Below are 16,109 nucleotides of genomic sequence, written 5' to 3'. Positions count from 1 at the left end.
TGGCACACATACCTCCCAGCAACAAGAAGCAGGAATCCAAATAAAAACTAGTTAACAATAGTGAACTTAGTTCTTCACCAACAAAATTTAAAAACTTATTTTACAAATCACCTGTATTTTACTAAGTCAAAATAATAATATCTAGCAATATGGAAATCACTTTTAAAAGTTAACCAGCAGTTCATCTACAATACATTATTACTCACTGTCTGTTGGCAATTGCCCATCTCACCATCAAATATTTATCTGCTATGAGCATAACTCCACACATCATACCTGATGGTGATTTCTGCTTCGTCCCACTGGACCTTGGCAGAGGTGCTGCCTTCCTTGACCACTCCCAGCAGCGTGGCATGGCGCCCAGTTTGCTTGTGAACACACCGACCTCCAACTCTAAGACCAGCATCAACTCCTCCTATCACTGCCAGCACAGGCCACACCTCTATGCAAAGAGTCCTCAGCTGCGGCTCTGAGAGGTCAGCAAGACCGTGCCTATTATGTTTACCTTTTTCTTCTTCTTTGTTCTCTTTCTCCTCTCTCATTTCATTTTCCTCTCGGCTCTGAACCGAGCGGCTTTTCTTTAGCTTCTGACCTGACTCTTTAATACATATCTTAATTTTATGTAGCCTTTCCATCATCTTTTTGTTAATGCAGTAAGTCCAACGGTCTGTTCGGTGAAGGATACGGATAAGCTGAATAGTGGCCTCGGCTAGCACTGCTGCTACTGGACTACAAATAGGGTCTCCTGGAAGTAAATCCCGTGGTGTGCCACGCATCTGCATGTCACAAATTTTCACCTACATAAAAGAAGAGAAGGTGGGATGTGTGTAATCGTAACAGGTTTCCTTAACTGTTTGTCAATACAGGTTCTAGCAAATGGAATCATATGTTGAACTAGTATTAGTATATTATAATATATCAAGTGATTCCAACCCCAACAATGGAAATGTTAGAGACTCACTGAAGTAATTAGCAATATGGGTCCTTTAGAATGTCCTATCATTTGAACCTTGTGTAGCCCACAAGTTCCAAAGTAGTTACAACCACTCAAAGGATGGATATGAGGAAGTTATATGTGGCTGACTCAATTTAGTCCAAAAATAATGTCTAGAAGAAATAGTCACTATCAACCTTAAAACTCCAGGGTAATATTGAGTCTTGGTACTACCTTATATTGTTTCCAGGGCACAAATGTAAAATTCTAAAGCCACACAACTAGGATAGTCCCAGTATGAACACACACTGCAAGTAGGACACAGAGAGGAAGCTGGTGTGGTGGCACATGTTTGCAGTCCCAGCACCTGGAAGACCTTGAGTCCTAAGGCATTCTTTGCCCTGATGATATACTTGAACCCTGGTAATATTCTAGTAGTCCAAAGCAGGCTTGGTACTTTCTAACATCTTTAAACCCTGAAGAATTCATCCAGCCTTAGGATTCTAACTATAAATATATTTATTCTGTCTGAGGGACTTTTCTGATAAACCAGAATCTCTAGGAGTTCAAGACAAGTCTGGGCTATATAAAAGACCTTGTCTCCTCTCCCTCACTCCCTAAAGATGTTAAAAGAGGAGAGAGACTTGGGTTTAAATCATAATTGTCCACAATCTTGGCAAGCAATTTAAGTCTTAGCTTTTTCATCTGAAAAAAAGACACTAATAATAGCACCCATCCCTTATACTTATTTTAAAAATAAAGTTATACAGACAAAGCACTTACTAGTACAATACTAGGTTCACTGTGAATAGTTAATGTTAACTATTTATTTTTCTCAAGAATATTACCAGGGCACAAGAACACAACCAGGGCAAAGGATGCTATCAGGTACTCAGCAGCCTCTATTTTACCTGAAGTTTATTAGCTACATGTTCAAGAAGTTCTCTGTCTTGTGAATGGCTAATCTTAGATTATGATTCCTTGAAACTTTATATATATATGTGTATGTATATATTTATAGATGATATGTGTATACATATATAAATATACACATGTATATTTTCATGATTAATATCTACTAAGTCTAACACTTCCCTTTTTTTTTTTAAAGATTATTTATTATGCACACAGTGTTCTGCTGGAGTGTATGCCAGCAGGTCAGAAGAGGGCACCAGTTCTCATTACAGATGGCGGTGAGCCACCATGTGGTTGCTGGGAATTGAACTCAGGACCTCTGGAAGAACAGCCAGTGCTCTTAACCGCTGAGCCATCTCTCCAGCCCTCAAACACTTTCATTATAAGAAAATTATACATGATTTAACTTGAAAATTTTTTAGTATAAAATTCCACTAGAAATTCTCGACAAGAGATCTAAGTTACATTACACCCTCCAGTAAAAATGTGGGAAAGGGAAAAACATCACCACTACCCACAAAGAAAAGCTTGTTTCTGCTTTTGTTTTACATAAAGAGTACAAAAAAACGGTTTCAGTGAGACTGTATGCCCTTAATACTGTTCTCATCACATTTAAATCTGTAACATCTTACAAGGCCTGAAAACTCTCCCACCATAACTTAAACTTCCGTTATTCAGCTAATGTTATCTTATTACATTTGAGTATTTCCTCTCATATCCATAACTACCAATGAACCATATTACTCCTAATATAGTTCCTGTAACTCTCACAGTGTCACTGTTTGCAAGCTGGTTTGCTACACAACGATAGTTGCTTAATATGGAGTAAAGACAATTCCTAAAATTATCTACCCTCCTAGAAGAAGGACTTCCACAGGCCAGGGACTTTTAATGGTAGCGATACCTTTCTATTTTATAACCTCTGCATCATACTAACATAGCACTAATTTACAATAACCGGGACCCCTTATGCATAAGTACAGGCTGGGCTTCTGTTACCTTCTCACCAGGGTTGCTGCTATAGAACATGACACATGGGTACAACTCGGCTGCATCCACATCTTCAAAAGCTAATTTGGGTTCCTAGAGTGTAACAGAGAAGCAAAGGAAATTGAAGTTGCTTTTAAAATTGATACTATGTAGTCACATTAAAATTCAAAGGTTGTAAGATAGAACAAAAGTTACTAGAGCCATATATCAACTGCCCTTCCATCCAAGGCAACGCTACATACAATATGTGATCCTAAACTATTTGCTAGTTTCAAAAATCTGACTTGATCTTTACCACCTTTTTGTTAGTTTGACAAGGATAATTTAAAAAACCAGAAAGTATCAAAGACAAAAAAAGAAAAAAAGGAAGAGCAAAGTAAATAATCTATACACTAAATAACCAGTACTTGATAATGAGTGGAACTTAATTTTTGGGGAAAAAAAAAAAAAGGAAAAAAAGTACAAGTAGGGTTTGTGAACAGGTTTCAGTACCTCTCCATTTTTCCCAAAGGAAATGGTCCTGGCTTCCATGTCTAACACGCAGGTAATGAAATCCCCTTGAGTAAAGCTGGAAAGTGTCAGAGTCTGTTCTCCATTGTGATAGAGGTTACCACTGTAAGCCCTATAGAGCCACATGTCTGAGGTAGTGCGGTGATTAAAATCATGTACTGGCCAGCGAGAAACTCCAACGCATGTGCCTTCATTACCTCTATTTTCCTTCACAATATAAAACTATAAGAAGAAAAAGAAAAAACAACTCATAATGTTCATTAGTACTAAAAAAACTTTGTGCTATTAATAAATTAATTGAGACTTGGAAATATAGTTGTAAACAATATTTACACACTTATGGAAAGATATTAACTTTCTTTTCAGTGTAAGAAGAAATAACATAAAAGTGAAATAATTTCATCAGTTTATAAGGCAAATTTATTCTTCACCTTCTAAATATAAAGAATAACCTTTGGCACCTATAACATTTAAAGTAAATGATTTTAGCTTACAATTTAATTATGATGCTAAGGGAATCTTCTAGAAAATTATTTGTAGAAAGTGTAAACTTCCTTACACATAGATCTTTCGATTACTCTTTATATACACTTGATTCAAAAAGGATGGGAAACTACAGGGACTAGCATCCTCCTGCCACTCTTTAAGGGACTGACTCAACCCCTGCTAGTGATGCTCACTTCTGACTTACTGTGCTCATTCAGCTTTCTGGTTTAGGTACGAGTAGTTTGGTTCTATAATCCTCACCTCTCTCCTGACACACAGGACATCTCCGTAAAGCAGTGTATTTGTTTAAGCTGGCCCCAGGAAGAGATTGGTATTTTCAAGGCTCTTTATTGCACATACAATCAGGATAAAAGAGGTATACTTTATAGTATATGAGTGTATGGCCTGTGTTTATCTCTACATCATGTGCATGCAGGAACCTACAGAGGTCAGAAGAGGAATCAGAGTCCCCAGAACTGGAGTTACACATGGTCATGGGCTTCCATGTTGGTGCTGGGAATTGAACTCAGGTCCTCTGAAAGAACAGCCAGTGCTCTTAACCACTGAGCCATTTCTCCATCCCCAACAAGTAGGTTTTTGTTTTGTTTTGTTTTGTTTTGTTTTTTTTAAACAGGTAGGTCTTTTAATCTTATTTTTTGGGGAAAAAAAAACATGGAATTTTTATCCTAATCAACCCCTAACCTTTCTGCTTATTTCTTTACAAAAAAGTTTTTGTGTGGTAATTCTTTTGTCTGTCTGTCCCTCTTGCACTCAACTCATCTGAACAAAAGGTCTACATGAAAATTAAAAAATGATCAAGATAGAAAAAAAATCAAGTTATAATTACTAATTGGGCACCCCACGTGTCTTACAACACAGAGAAAACCAAGGTCCAAGGTCTAAGAGGGTGTGGGGAGGGCATGAGGCATTAAAACTATTCCAGACTGTTCTCGCCCTGCCAGGGGAAGACTGGCACTGCCCTGAAGGCTGCAGTGATCACCTGAAACTCAAGCTGATTGCTGAGCCTTCCTCAAGTCTGACAGACTACGAGACAGCAAGAGTAAGCTCCTATTTCCGATTCTCTCACCAAACACCTTCCAATGTCATCAACACACACAAAATAACATCAAAGGTAACAAAACTGCTCAAGCTGACTGCTTGAGACAGTCCCTCTGGAACAAGGAACTCGACTAAACCATTCAAAGTGAAACAGAAACATGGGAGAGTGGAAGGCTCCATAATGGCAGGCTACACTGAGAGGGTAGTAGCCTTACAACCTGACAATAGGTATCTTGAGTAGAGGTGCTCTAACAATTATAGATGGTTGGCTTGCAGTATGTTAATATACACTCTATGGGACTGTATTTTGTTTGTGTGCATTCTATAACAACAGCAGTTCAACCCTAGACTTATCAGCATTGTGTTATGTTAAACAAATACCTAAACCAGGATTTAAAAGTTAATACAAGTTGAGCCTGGAGGCACATACCCATCATGGGAGTGTTTTTGAAAGACTAAGATGGGAATCCTGAGCTAAAAACCAGTTTGGACTATACAGCAAGACACCGTCTCAAGAAACAAACATGAACAGCAAAATATTAATACAAAAAACTTATTAATGGACCAGGTGTGGTGGCCCATCTTTAATCCCAGCACTTGAGAGGCATAGGTAGGTAGATATCTGAGTTCAGGCCAGCCTGATCTACAGAGTGAGTTCCAGGACAGCTAGGGCTACACAGTGAGACCCTGTCTCAAAACAAAATAAAAAACAAACAAAAAACTTAAGAATGAAGCCACATGAAATTTAACTAGCTAAGTCTAAGACACCTAAATGGCACAAGTCAATATTACAGTTTGATCTCACCAGTTGCATGGGGTCCTGTTAACAGTTTTACTATAATGCATGACACACAAGAATCAAAGAAGTAGACTGAGTACAAAAAGGGAGTTAATATAGCAGACAAAGTCCTGCTTGCAAGCTGTCTTTCGGCTGGAACTGGGGAACTTGACCAATAAACTATTCCTTCCATTGACTGGAAAATAAACAAACAAAGAACAACAAACCCAATAATAAAAATAACAACCTTCCTTAACTGATAAGGCTGGCTTGCTGTGCCCAAAGTGTTTTTCTAAGTAATAAGACTGAGGTCACTTACCATCTTTCCTCTGGGAACCTAAAGAGAGAACACAAGCCATGCAAAAGGTAATAAGGCTGCACCTAGTAAAAAGCCTTTGGTGATGTATCTCTAACAGCTTTCACAGGCAAAAACAGGACATATCTGATGGCATATTCTCACTAATAGGGGAACTGTGAGCTCTGTGTGACCCCTTTCACATGCTTTTAACGTTTCGTTTTAAATGTAAGGCAATTTTAGACTAAAGAAGTGTTCCATGAATAGCACAATTCATGTATCTCCTTTACTCAGCTTCCACTTACAATACCATGACAGGTATTGTCACAAAACGTAAGTCTTTCCAAGGTTTCATTTTCTTAAAGAACCCAAACAAATGGGACCAAAATTCTTTTTTAAATATTTTTTTTGAGATTGTAATATAATTACATCATTTCTCCCCTCCTTTTCCTCCCTCCAAACCATCTGATACCCTTTCTTATTCTCTTTCAAATTCATGGCCTCTTTTTCTTTCATTGTTGTTGTTGTTGTTGTTGTTGGTGGTGGTGGTGGTGGTGGTGGTGGTGTGTGTGTGTGTGTGTGTGTGTGTGTGTTCCTAAACACATAAATACAATCTATTCAGTCTGTATAATGTAACTTCTATTTAAGTTTCAGGGCTGACCATTTGATATTGAGTGGCCAATTGGTGTGCTCTTCCCTGGGGAAGACTATTTCTCCTGATCTCAACATTCCTTAGCTGCCTGTAGTTCTTTGTCTAGGATTGAGGCCTCCTGAGCTTTCCCCCATAAGCATGTTTTTTAAAAGACTAAAAGTACAAAACAACAACAATAAAACAACTACTAAGAATTCTCCTCACCTTCCACTGATAGCATCCAGAAGTTACCCCAGTTGACGCCAATCCATATCCTTTTCCTCCACTGCCATGAGTTAAAATCTGTCCATTTTCCACAATGCAACACTGAGCTTTCTCTGGATCAAAAGAGACTTCTTGTATGGGGAGATTTTCATCTTCTTCCTCCAGCTCTCCTTGCTTCTACCAGAAAGGTGGCTGGGTCAGTTTGGGGGCGTAAAAAGATCTCAAGTACATTCCTCGGTTTTATCCCACAGATATTACATACCTATCAGCTTTTAGATACTGTGCAAAGCAGTAGGAATACAGTGCCTATAAAGAGCTTGTTGTTCATTTAGAGTACACAGAGACTAATCAAGTCAGTTACATAGTGAGACTGGAATCTAGGCTTTTTGCTTCAGTAATAACTAGAAGTTGGGGAAGGAACAGAATTGATGGAGTGCTAAAAATGGTATTTTTAATATACTAAGTATGAGATGTCTATTTGGTTATCATTCAAGTGTGAGTTAATATAAGAGAATTTAAAATTTAGGCATAATGGCATATAGAGTCAAATAAGGCTTCTTTGAACATGGAAAAGAGAAGAGATGTGATTTGGAGGTCGGGGGTGGGGTGGTTAGGACTAGGTCACATAATAACACTTAAATAGAGAAAGAAAAACCTAGAAGAATGGAAAGCCATTTTCTAAGGCAGAAGGAAAACTGTGAAATCTGGAAAATTAAGCTAAGACTTGACGTGTATGAAGTAGAATCTTATTTAGAAGGTAAATCAGTGGAGCTTCATGGCTACAAGGACGGGTATACAGGAGACCCAAATAAGATATGGACAAAAAGACAAACAGTGGGTCCTCTATATCCCAGGTTCTACATCACAGATTCAACCAACCACACACTGGAAATAGATCTGTACTCTTCTCATCACATAGGATATATGGGACACAACTCTTTACAAGCTTACACTGTATTAAGTATTAGAGAACCTAGAAATGATTCAAAGTTTACAGGAGAATTTCATTCATCATATATAAATACCATACCACTTTCTATATGGGACTAATCAAATGATCTGGGCAAGCTTGGATGGTCCTAGAACCAATTCCCTACAGATAGTGGAAAACAACTATAAATACAATGTTAACACTTTATGGAATTTGGCATCTTGATGGGTGATAAGTAATTAAGACTCTGAAGAGAAAGTGAGAAGTAAAAAGTGGCTGACATGTGTAGTTTACTCCTTTGAGAATCTCAGTAGTGAGGACAAGAAAGATGATCAAGAAAGCTTCATAGAAAAAAAATATGATTTGAGAAGTGAGGAAGGCCAGGCAGTGGTGACGCACGCCTTTAATCCCAGTACTTGGAAGGCAGAGGCAGGCGGATCTCTGTGAGTTCGAGTCCAGTCTGGTCTATAAAGCGAGTTCCAGGAAAGGTGCAAAGCTACACAGAGAAACCCTGTCTCGGGAAAAAAAAAAAAAAAAAAAGGAAAAGGAAAAAAAAAGAAGAAAAAGAAAAAAAAAAGAGAGAAGTGAAGATGAGAAAAAGCATGCCTAGAAGACTGAGATGAGTAGTCAGTGGAGAAGACAACAAAACACACAAAGAGGCTGTGGAGTAAACTCTACAGCAAGGCCCCTCATAGTAGGACTTTATACCCAGTGACAGAGATGGGCACTAGTGTATCTACATATGAGGCTTAACACCACCTTTCAGGGGGAAGAATTGATTACCTGTAGTTTTATTTCTTGTTCTTTTTCCTTTATTTGAATAGCATGTTTGGCTTGAGCGATGGGAGTCTCCCACATACAATCCGACAGAAGGGAAAATAAGCGTTCAACAACCTGGTGTTTTGAAAGGAAAGAAAGATAAAATTTATAAAGAGAAATGTTACATATTTTTATGAGCTATCATATACTGTAATATTCAATGGCACATGAAGATTGATTATACTAATATCCAACAGCTACTTCTGGTGGTTCTATCTGGAATACTTCTAATTTTACAAGATCATCAGCTCACTACAAAACGGCTTGTTTTTATGTTTCCTTTCTAGATGGAGACATCTGGTTTGGTTTTATTGTCTCACGCACTAAGAAATTCCAGACTGTCCTTTCCTTTGGACTCACATGTATTTTCTACTCCTCTATTTCTTACACCCCACAATGTTTTCTTCCCCTTCCTTAAGAACGAAGGCTAAAGAAAGCTATCGTAGAAGCAGAGACTACACTTCTATGTACAGTCTCGATGTAAAGACACATTTCCAACTAAAGAGATTGTAGTGACTCTCAGTTTGGGGTGAATCACACTGCAGATTTGAAAAGTATTTTCCACCAATTTAAAAATATACAAACCTGGGCCATTTGGTCATCTTCTACTCCCGATTCACATGCTGGTAGCACAGCCTCAAGGACATGAAGTGCAAGAAGCCTCGTTCTTAAGTTACCAACGAGAGGAATGCCTGGGGGAGGGCAGCAGACCAGTCTTCCTGTTATCAAAGTAACTGGTACCCAGAGTGAAAATTAACTTCACATAAAAATTTTTTCCTAAGGCTACAAAGCAGTGTATAAATGAAACAGACCTGTTAAAATAGACTTTAACCTATTATCACATTAATTCTGGACCCAATCTATGCCTGTTAGTATATATACGTACTTCATGTACATGTTTCAATTTATGTCTTTACTGGACAAGCACTACAACCACATGTTTCAGAGGTAGTGTATGTATTTCATATACATTAATCCTAAATTCAGAGTCTGAATTATAACTCAGTTTAAGGAGGAAACTGGCTCAGAGACTTCAATAATTTAACCAGAACTCCATACTTCAGTAGAAGTGGAATTTTTTTAAAGTCTGTGAGCATCTGAAGCCTAAGCATATGCTCTCATCCCTTTGCTCTAATCCATTTCCATTTTCAGAGCTTGGTAAGGGTTTTTGTTTGTTTGTTTGTTTGTTTGTTTGTTGTTGCTGTTGTTTCTTTTTGGGGGGAGGTGGTTTTGAGACAGGGTTTCTCAGTGTAACAGCCCTAGCTGTCCAAGACCTTGCTCTGTAGCCCAGGCTGGCCTCAAACTCACAGAGATCTGCCTGCCTCTGCCTCCCAAGTGCTGGGATTAAAGGCGTGTGCCACCACTGCCTGGTGACTGCTTTGGCTTTTAAGATTTCATACACGTACATATTATATGTTGATCACAGTTACCCTTCAATGCACAGTAAATAGTTTGTACTTTTCTAAAGTTAGAAAAGACACAGACAAAATTTTGGTGCATAAATATGTACTCTTCTTATAGACATGACTATTAGTATCAAGTGAAAATAATTGAGTATCATTTACTTTATGCTTTAAAAACATGATATAAACTTCACTTCATTAAATGAAGCTCTAAGTTATACTAGTTGATAAACATTGCTGAAGAATATTGAGAATGTAAACATATATAATAAAGAATCTATAACATGGAATACTATATTATGATTCTGCATGTTTCAAACACATTACGGAGGGATAATGAAAAAAGTTCTAGAAATGGATGGAAATGCTTAAGGCATTGAACCGTATATGTATACTTAAATGGTCAAATTTTAATTTTTGTTATATATACTTTATCAAAAATATGAGGAAAGACCAGACTAGCAAATGACTATCAGTAACAGGTATAAATAAGATTACCAGACTTCTAGGCTGGAACCAGGAATTAATCTTACATAGAACTGTCAGGACACCACAAAAACAGAAGTCACAATCAAAGCAACTGAAATCACATTATGATAGAGGGACAGACAAATTCAGCTCTGCTCTGACAATGTAAAATGAGGTCAAACTTGTAGCAAATTATATACTATATACATCTCTATTTATTTTTAGTACATTTTATAATATGAATAAATAGGGCCAAGTTCTCTAGTGTAAATCTTAATTTCTCCAGCACCATTTAGCATTACTATTTCTTTACCAATTGTTATCCCCAAAATTGATACTTTCTATCAATCAAATAAATAATCAAAAGTCAAAGAAGAAAAGTCTTGAAATCACGATCAGGTGTCCAGTGTTGTTAAAATTCTAGCATTATCTTAATAAAGGCAACAAACATACCTGATGAGCACTTCTGAGACGCTATGTTTAGAAGTACCTCTGTCCATTTGGGGGAAGCCATTTTTGATTGAATTGCTTTTGAAGACACAACTCTTCGAAGAAAAACTAAAAAATCCCCTAGATGGAGTTCAGCTGCATGTTGTTTCCTAAGAGCAGCTGAAAAATGAAGAGATAAATTTACATTTTTAACTGAAAGGCAACAAGATACAGCTTACCTTATCCAGCTTACACTTCAATTACATTAAGCACAAATCTAATTCACAGTCTAGGTTTTCAATAAACTGCTAATTTTTGAAAACTAGAGAATGAAGAAAGGTAAAAATTGAAGTGTACCCTGATGAAATATCTTTTATATGTGTAGAAGAGTAAGCATACTAGAATGTGTATGTGACCGTTACTCTTCAATATCAACCTGACAGGTTTTGGAATCACCTAGGAGATGCACCTCAGGTGTTTCCAGAAGTTTAACTGAGGAGAGAAGACCCACCCTGAGTGTGGGCAGCAACCATCCCAGAAGCTAAGCCTCGATCCACCGCCCCCTGCTTCCTGACTTGTAATGTGACTTCCACATTCCTGCTTTTTCACACTCCATACCTTTTCACTCTCAAACCAGAACTCAAAATAAATCTCTCCTGCCTGAAAAGTTGCTTCTTATTGGGTATCTGGACACTAATACCTAGTATAATATACAAGTACTTATTTTATCCAATTTTTTTAAAAAAATTGCTATTTCAAAAAGCAATGTATAGTCAGTCAAGTGTAGAATTCCAGTATATAGTGTTTTGGGGAAGATGGTCTGTAAACCTCTAAAAGTGTATCAACAAGTGTATATTTACATGTGTTTGACTAGGAAGAAAGTTCATAACTTTTATTACACCTTCAAAAACAGAAAAACTATGATTCTTGCTCTCCTGCCCAATATCTAAGTATCACATTTCTAAGAGATCTTATGGTGAGTTGGCTCAGTGAGTAGGAGATTTGTTTGTTCCCAGGGACCCGCCTAATACCAGGACCTTAGTTTGTTCCCAGGGACCCTCATGGTAGAAGGAGAGAACTGATTCCCCCAAGTTGTCCTGACCTCTACACTCATGAAAGCTCTCCCCTTACCTGCCAGCAAAATGAATAAATAAATTTAAAATTAAAACACACACACACACACACACACACACACACACACACACACACACACACAGACACACACACACACACACTATGTTTTCAGATCCTAAAACAAAACAAAACAAACCACATTCTAGAACTGAGTCTAGTTTACTGGAAGCCAACTCCATGTATACGCCCTTCCACACAATCCTGCCCTAACCAGCAGTCTCAGTTTCCAGACCAGCATCAGCATCAGCCTTTCTCTTAGGACAATTCTCAATGTTTTCCTCTACTCTATCCACTTTGAGACCCAAGAATGAATAAAAAAGAAAAACAATGTAAGCAGAGCACCAGAATTAATCTCTCTCTGCTTCCTGACTTTGAAGCCACACAGAACTATCCACCATCCCTATAGCACACACACACACACACATCCTTTGTTACAATTACCTTTCACATTTGCTTATCCTGGCACTGTCCCATGCAGAGAGGACTAGACTTGCCAATAAGGCAAAAGCACAGCATGCCAGTTCTCAAGAACACAACATGAACATCTGTAACAATCTGGAGACAATTATCTATAGTGCTACTTTCACAGATATTCTGGAATGCTCCATTAGAGAATACAAAGAGAAGTCTCCTGTTAAAGAGAGGAGACTTCTGCAAAGGTACATGCTACACTGACAAGACCGTCACAGGAAGGAACATCCAGCACAGAAGACTTCTGTTGTGCTGAGATGGAAAAACAAGACTATGACAGAACTAAACAGCTGGGGACAACTGGAGAGGAAACTGAGAATTACTTCTTTATATTTCCTCCAAACGTACCTTGTCTCGTTACTTAAATACAAAACAATTTTTTATAATATTAATTCAAAGAACACAGAAGTGCCAGCCTGTCCTGTGTACTTCTGACTTTCACTCTAAGCTTTCCCTGTACGTCTCTTCAAGAGTCAGTGCAGAGGCTAACTCTTCTAGGAAGCCTTCTTTTATTCTTTATAACGGGTGCACTCTATCTCCTACCTTGAGCAAGGATTTCTGGACTAAAACATTAAATTAGAGCCACGTGTAGTAGTGCACACTTGTAATCCCAGCACTCAGGAGAAAAGGGGTGAGGCAGGAGGATCATAGATTCAAGGCCAGTTTGGGCCTGGAGACCTCAAATATAAAGCTGGTTGATAACACCCTGATGATACACTCCTAAATTGAAATAAAGGATACACCTTCCTTTTACTTATGTATTTTAGAAATATTGGATGTTCTTCATACCTAAGCAGCCGGATTCTGAATGACTGATCATTGATGACTACAGTTAGTCTCCTTCCCAGCCATTTTCAAAACTGAGCCCTCTCTCTAGGATAACTAGAGGGGAACTGACATGGCTTTATCTATTGTTATACACAGCAAAACTCAGTCTTGGAAAAACTGTGTCTTTTCTTTACTGGATGGATACTGAAGGATCCCAATTTTTGTTGTTTTCTTAGATACGGCACTGCTATGTAACCCAAATTGGGCTGGAATTGATATTCTTCTCTGCCTTAACCTCTACGATGCTAGAATTCTAGGCATGTATCAGCACATCCAGCTAAGGGTCCAATTATCTTGGGGCTTTATAGGCTAAAAAGTAACTCTGTAACTTTTCTTAGATATTTCTTCTGAGCTTCTTGCACTGTACAGTATCCGCTTACAGGTTTGATTCTGTCACAACTCTGAATCAATGACAACAGAGACAACACTTTATCATTTTGTATCTGTTTGGTATTTTTTCTTTATCCCCCCCCACTTAAGTCAGCAGTATTAATATGATCTAAATGCCATTTCATTTCAAATAGTATCTATTAAACTATTACATATTAACAACCACTAAACCTTCATTATGTGCTGTATAATGTTCTGTGCAGTTCTTTGGTCCTCACCACAATCTTCACAAGCTGGCTGTGTAATCACCCCTATTTTACAGATGACAGGACTGGAGAAAGAATGTTGAAGAGCTTGCTCTCCTCTGTCTGTCCACCTAACCCAAAGGGACTTTTAAAGGCTCCTAGAGCTACTCTAAGAATGACACATGGTAACTCACAATCTTTTCAGAATAATGACCAATTTTAGACCTTTACTACTGGATTAAAGAGGGCAGTAGTTCTACTGCTTCAGGCATAAATTCCACTGGAAATAACTACCTTAGCTGCATATTCCATGAAGAAAGAAAGAAAGAAAGAAAGAAAGAAAGAAAGAAAGAAAGAAAGAGAGAGAGAGAGAGAGAGAGAGAGAGAGAGAGAGAGAGAGAGAGAGAAAGAAAGAAAGAAAGAAAGAAAGAAAGAAAGAAAGAAAGAAAGAAAGAAAGAAAGAAAGAAAGAAAGAAAGAAAGCCACTGCTCTCTGTTCCTGAAGTTCCTGTTGGTGTAGCTTCTATGATACATGGACTTAATATGGAATTGTAAGCCAAATAAAACCTTCCTCCCCTGAGTTGCTTTTGCCAAGATATTTTACAACTGGAAAGAAACTAAAAACCATGTTCACTATAAAACAAATGTTGTATCAGCAAGCAAAATTTATACTGGCCAAGTGTAAGAAAGTATGTGTTTAGTTTAGTTCTGGTTATAACCCAGCTGCCAACTTATCAAAGCCCCTACTCTCAGGGAACCATTCACATCAGGACTGTGGTTAGAGATTTGCTAGAATTAAATAACTCAGAAAGCACCTTAGCCTCTCCCCAGGTAGCCTGGAGAAGTCGGTCACCTAAAATCTACATCCCTAGAGCCAAGCTGAGCAGCAGTGTCAAGCAGCAGCAGAGTGAACAGAGCAGAGGCGGCTCAGTCAGAAGTTCATCTAAATCACATGTATGTGCAGAGAAAGGGTTGTACACAACCTCTGTAAAAATCCTTCCTATCTTATCAGAAAGAAGCCAATCATCTTATCATATGCACACTATGGAGACTCAACAAGTATCTGTATGTAATAAAAAAGAAAAAAGCTTATACTACCTCTGAAATCTTTCTTTTCAGTTTCTCCACTGGAGTCAACTTTTTTTTCTTCTTCTTCACCTTCTTCTTCTCCAAAGGAGGCCATAAATAGTACACCAGTTTGGGACAACAAATTCTTCAACTGACTACAGAGTAGATCCAACAAGGACTGAACCACTTTGGGACTCAGCTTATCAGCATAGGTTCTATGTGAAATGAAAGGAAAAATTAAGTAACAAGAATACAAAAAGGGATAAATACTGTAGAAAAAGCAGGCCTCGTGTAGTTCTTCTAAGACCTTGTAATACTTACCCTGTAGTGATGGCTAGAATCTGGAGCAACCTTGTACTGGCCACTTTCAAAGCTGTGCTAAGCTGGGAAACACCAGTCTTTGGCAGCAATTGCAGGGGCTGTCCTAACATGGTGTCTGTGCCACATAACTGTGACAATACATTCAGCAGACCAGTGGAGATTGCCAATGAAACATCCACTGGCTGATAATGAACGCTGAGGGCAAAAACTGTAACCAAAAGAAGACGTTGCTGGGCTTCTAAAAAAAAAATCAAAAACAAAAATAGAAAGACAGTTGAGAATCTCTTTGAAATAAACTTTGAAACTAAAATAAGCTTCTCCAAACCATAAATAATAATATAAAGAACTATTCAATTTTCAAGTATTTTGCTCTTGTTTGTCAGTTGGTCTACTAGTGTTAAACATAAAATAGAGTCAATTCTCTGCCATAACCTCAAGCTAAAATGGACATCCTTCATCTTTGTTTGCAGAAAGTTACTCACCAATATGATGCTTATTTGCTTGAAGGGCCCTCTCTAGAGTAGCAGACAACTGTTGATAAATCTTGTGGACAGCCACCTGGATTTCAATCTGAATATTTCTTTTAGCTGCTCTGATCCCATCCTAAATTACACAGTTACTTTTAAAATCAGCAATGATAATACCATTTTGGAAAAAAAAAAAAAAGTAACAACATTTTAGCCCTCAGTCTATGCTAGGGCCCTCTGGTAATAATCATTCACTAAATTACAGCATATGAAAGGTTTATAACAAAACTAATTTAAAATGATTGGTAGTTGATTCTGTGTAGTACTCCTTCCTTCCAAAGCAACTTTGCCTATCTAAATAAAGACATAAAAT

At 37.9% G+C, this 16,109-nt stretch overlaps 1 protein-coding gene across 22 annotated transcripts in view; it reads right to left on the bottom strand.

Annotated features, from left to right (window-relative positions):
• Herc1 (HECT and RLD domain containing E3 ubiquitin protein ligase family member 1) overlaps window positions 1-16,109 on the bottom strand; it is a 163,870-nt gene that overhangs the window by 60,004 nt on the left and 87,757 nt on the right. For 10 of the 22 annotated variants that reach the window (XM_076576547.1, XM_076576546.1, XM_076576556.1 and 7 more), the window contains exons 28-37: window positions 15,752-15,872; window positions 15,270-15,507; window positions 14,979-15,163; window positions 10,898-11,053; window positions 9,159-9,307; window positions 8,538-8,648; window positions 6,824-7,000; window positions 3,332-3,571; window positions 2,849-2,932; window positions 277-797 (exon numbers count right to left, since the gene is read on the bottom strand). In XM_076576547.1, the coding sequence (XP_076432662.1) occupies window positions 277-797; window positions 2,849-2,932; window positions 3,332-3,571; window positions 6,824-7,000; window positions 8,538-8,648; window positions 9,159-9,307; window positions 10,898-11,053; window positions 14,979-15,163; window positions 15,270-15,507; window positions 15,752-15,872 (1,982 nt within the window). The remainder of the gene's footprint in view (window positions 1-276; window positions 798-2,848; window positions 2,933-3,331; window positions 3,572-6,823; window positions 7,001-8,537; window positions 8,649-9,158; window positions 9,308-10,897; window positions 11,054-14,978; window positions 15,164-15,269; window positions 15,508-15,751; window positions 15,873-16,109) is intronic. The other 12 variants (XM_076576558.1, XM_015997991.3, XM_076576557.1 and 9 more) reach the window with 3 other exon arrangements.

Source organism: Peromyscus maniculatus, chromosome 7 (genome assembly GCF_049852395.1).
Source record: "Peromyscus maniculatus bairdii isolate BWxNUB_F1_BW_parent chromosome 7, HU_Pman_BW_mat_3.1, whole genome shotgun sequence".
NCBI lineage: Eukaryota > Metazoa > Chordata > Mammalia > Rodentia > Cricetidae > Peromyscus > Peromyscus maniculatus.
Note: the sequence above shows the minus strand (reverse complement) of the source record. Positions and strands in the feature narration are given on the sequence as shown.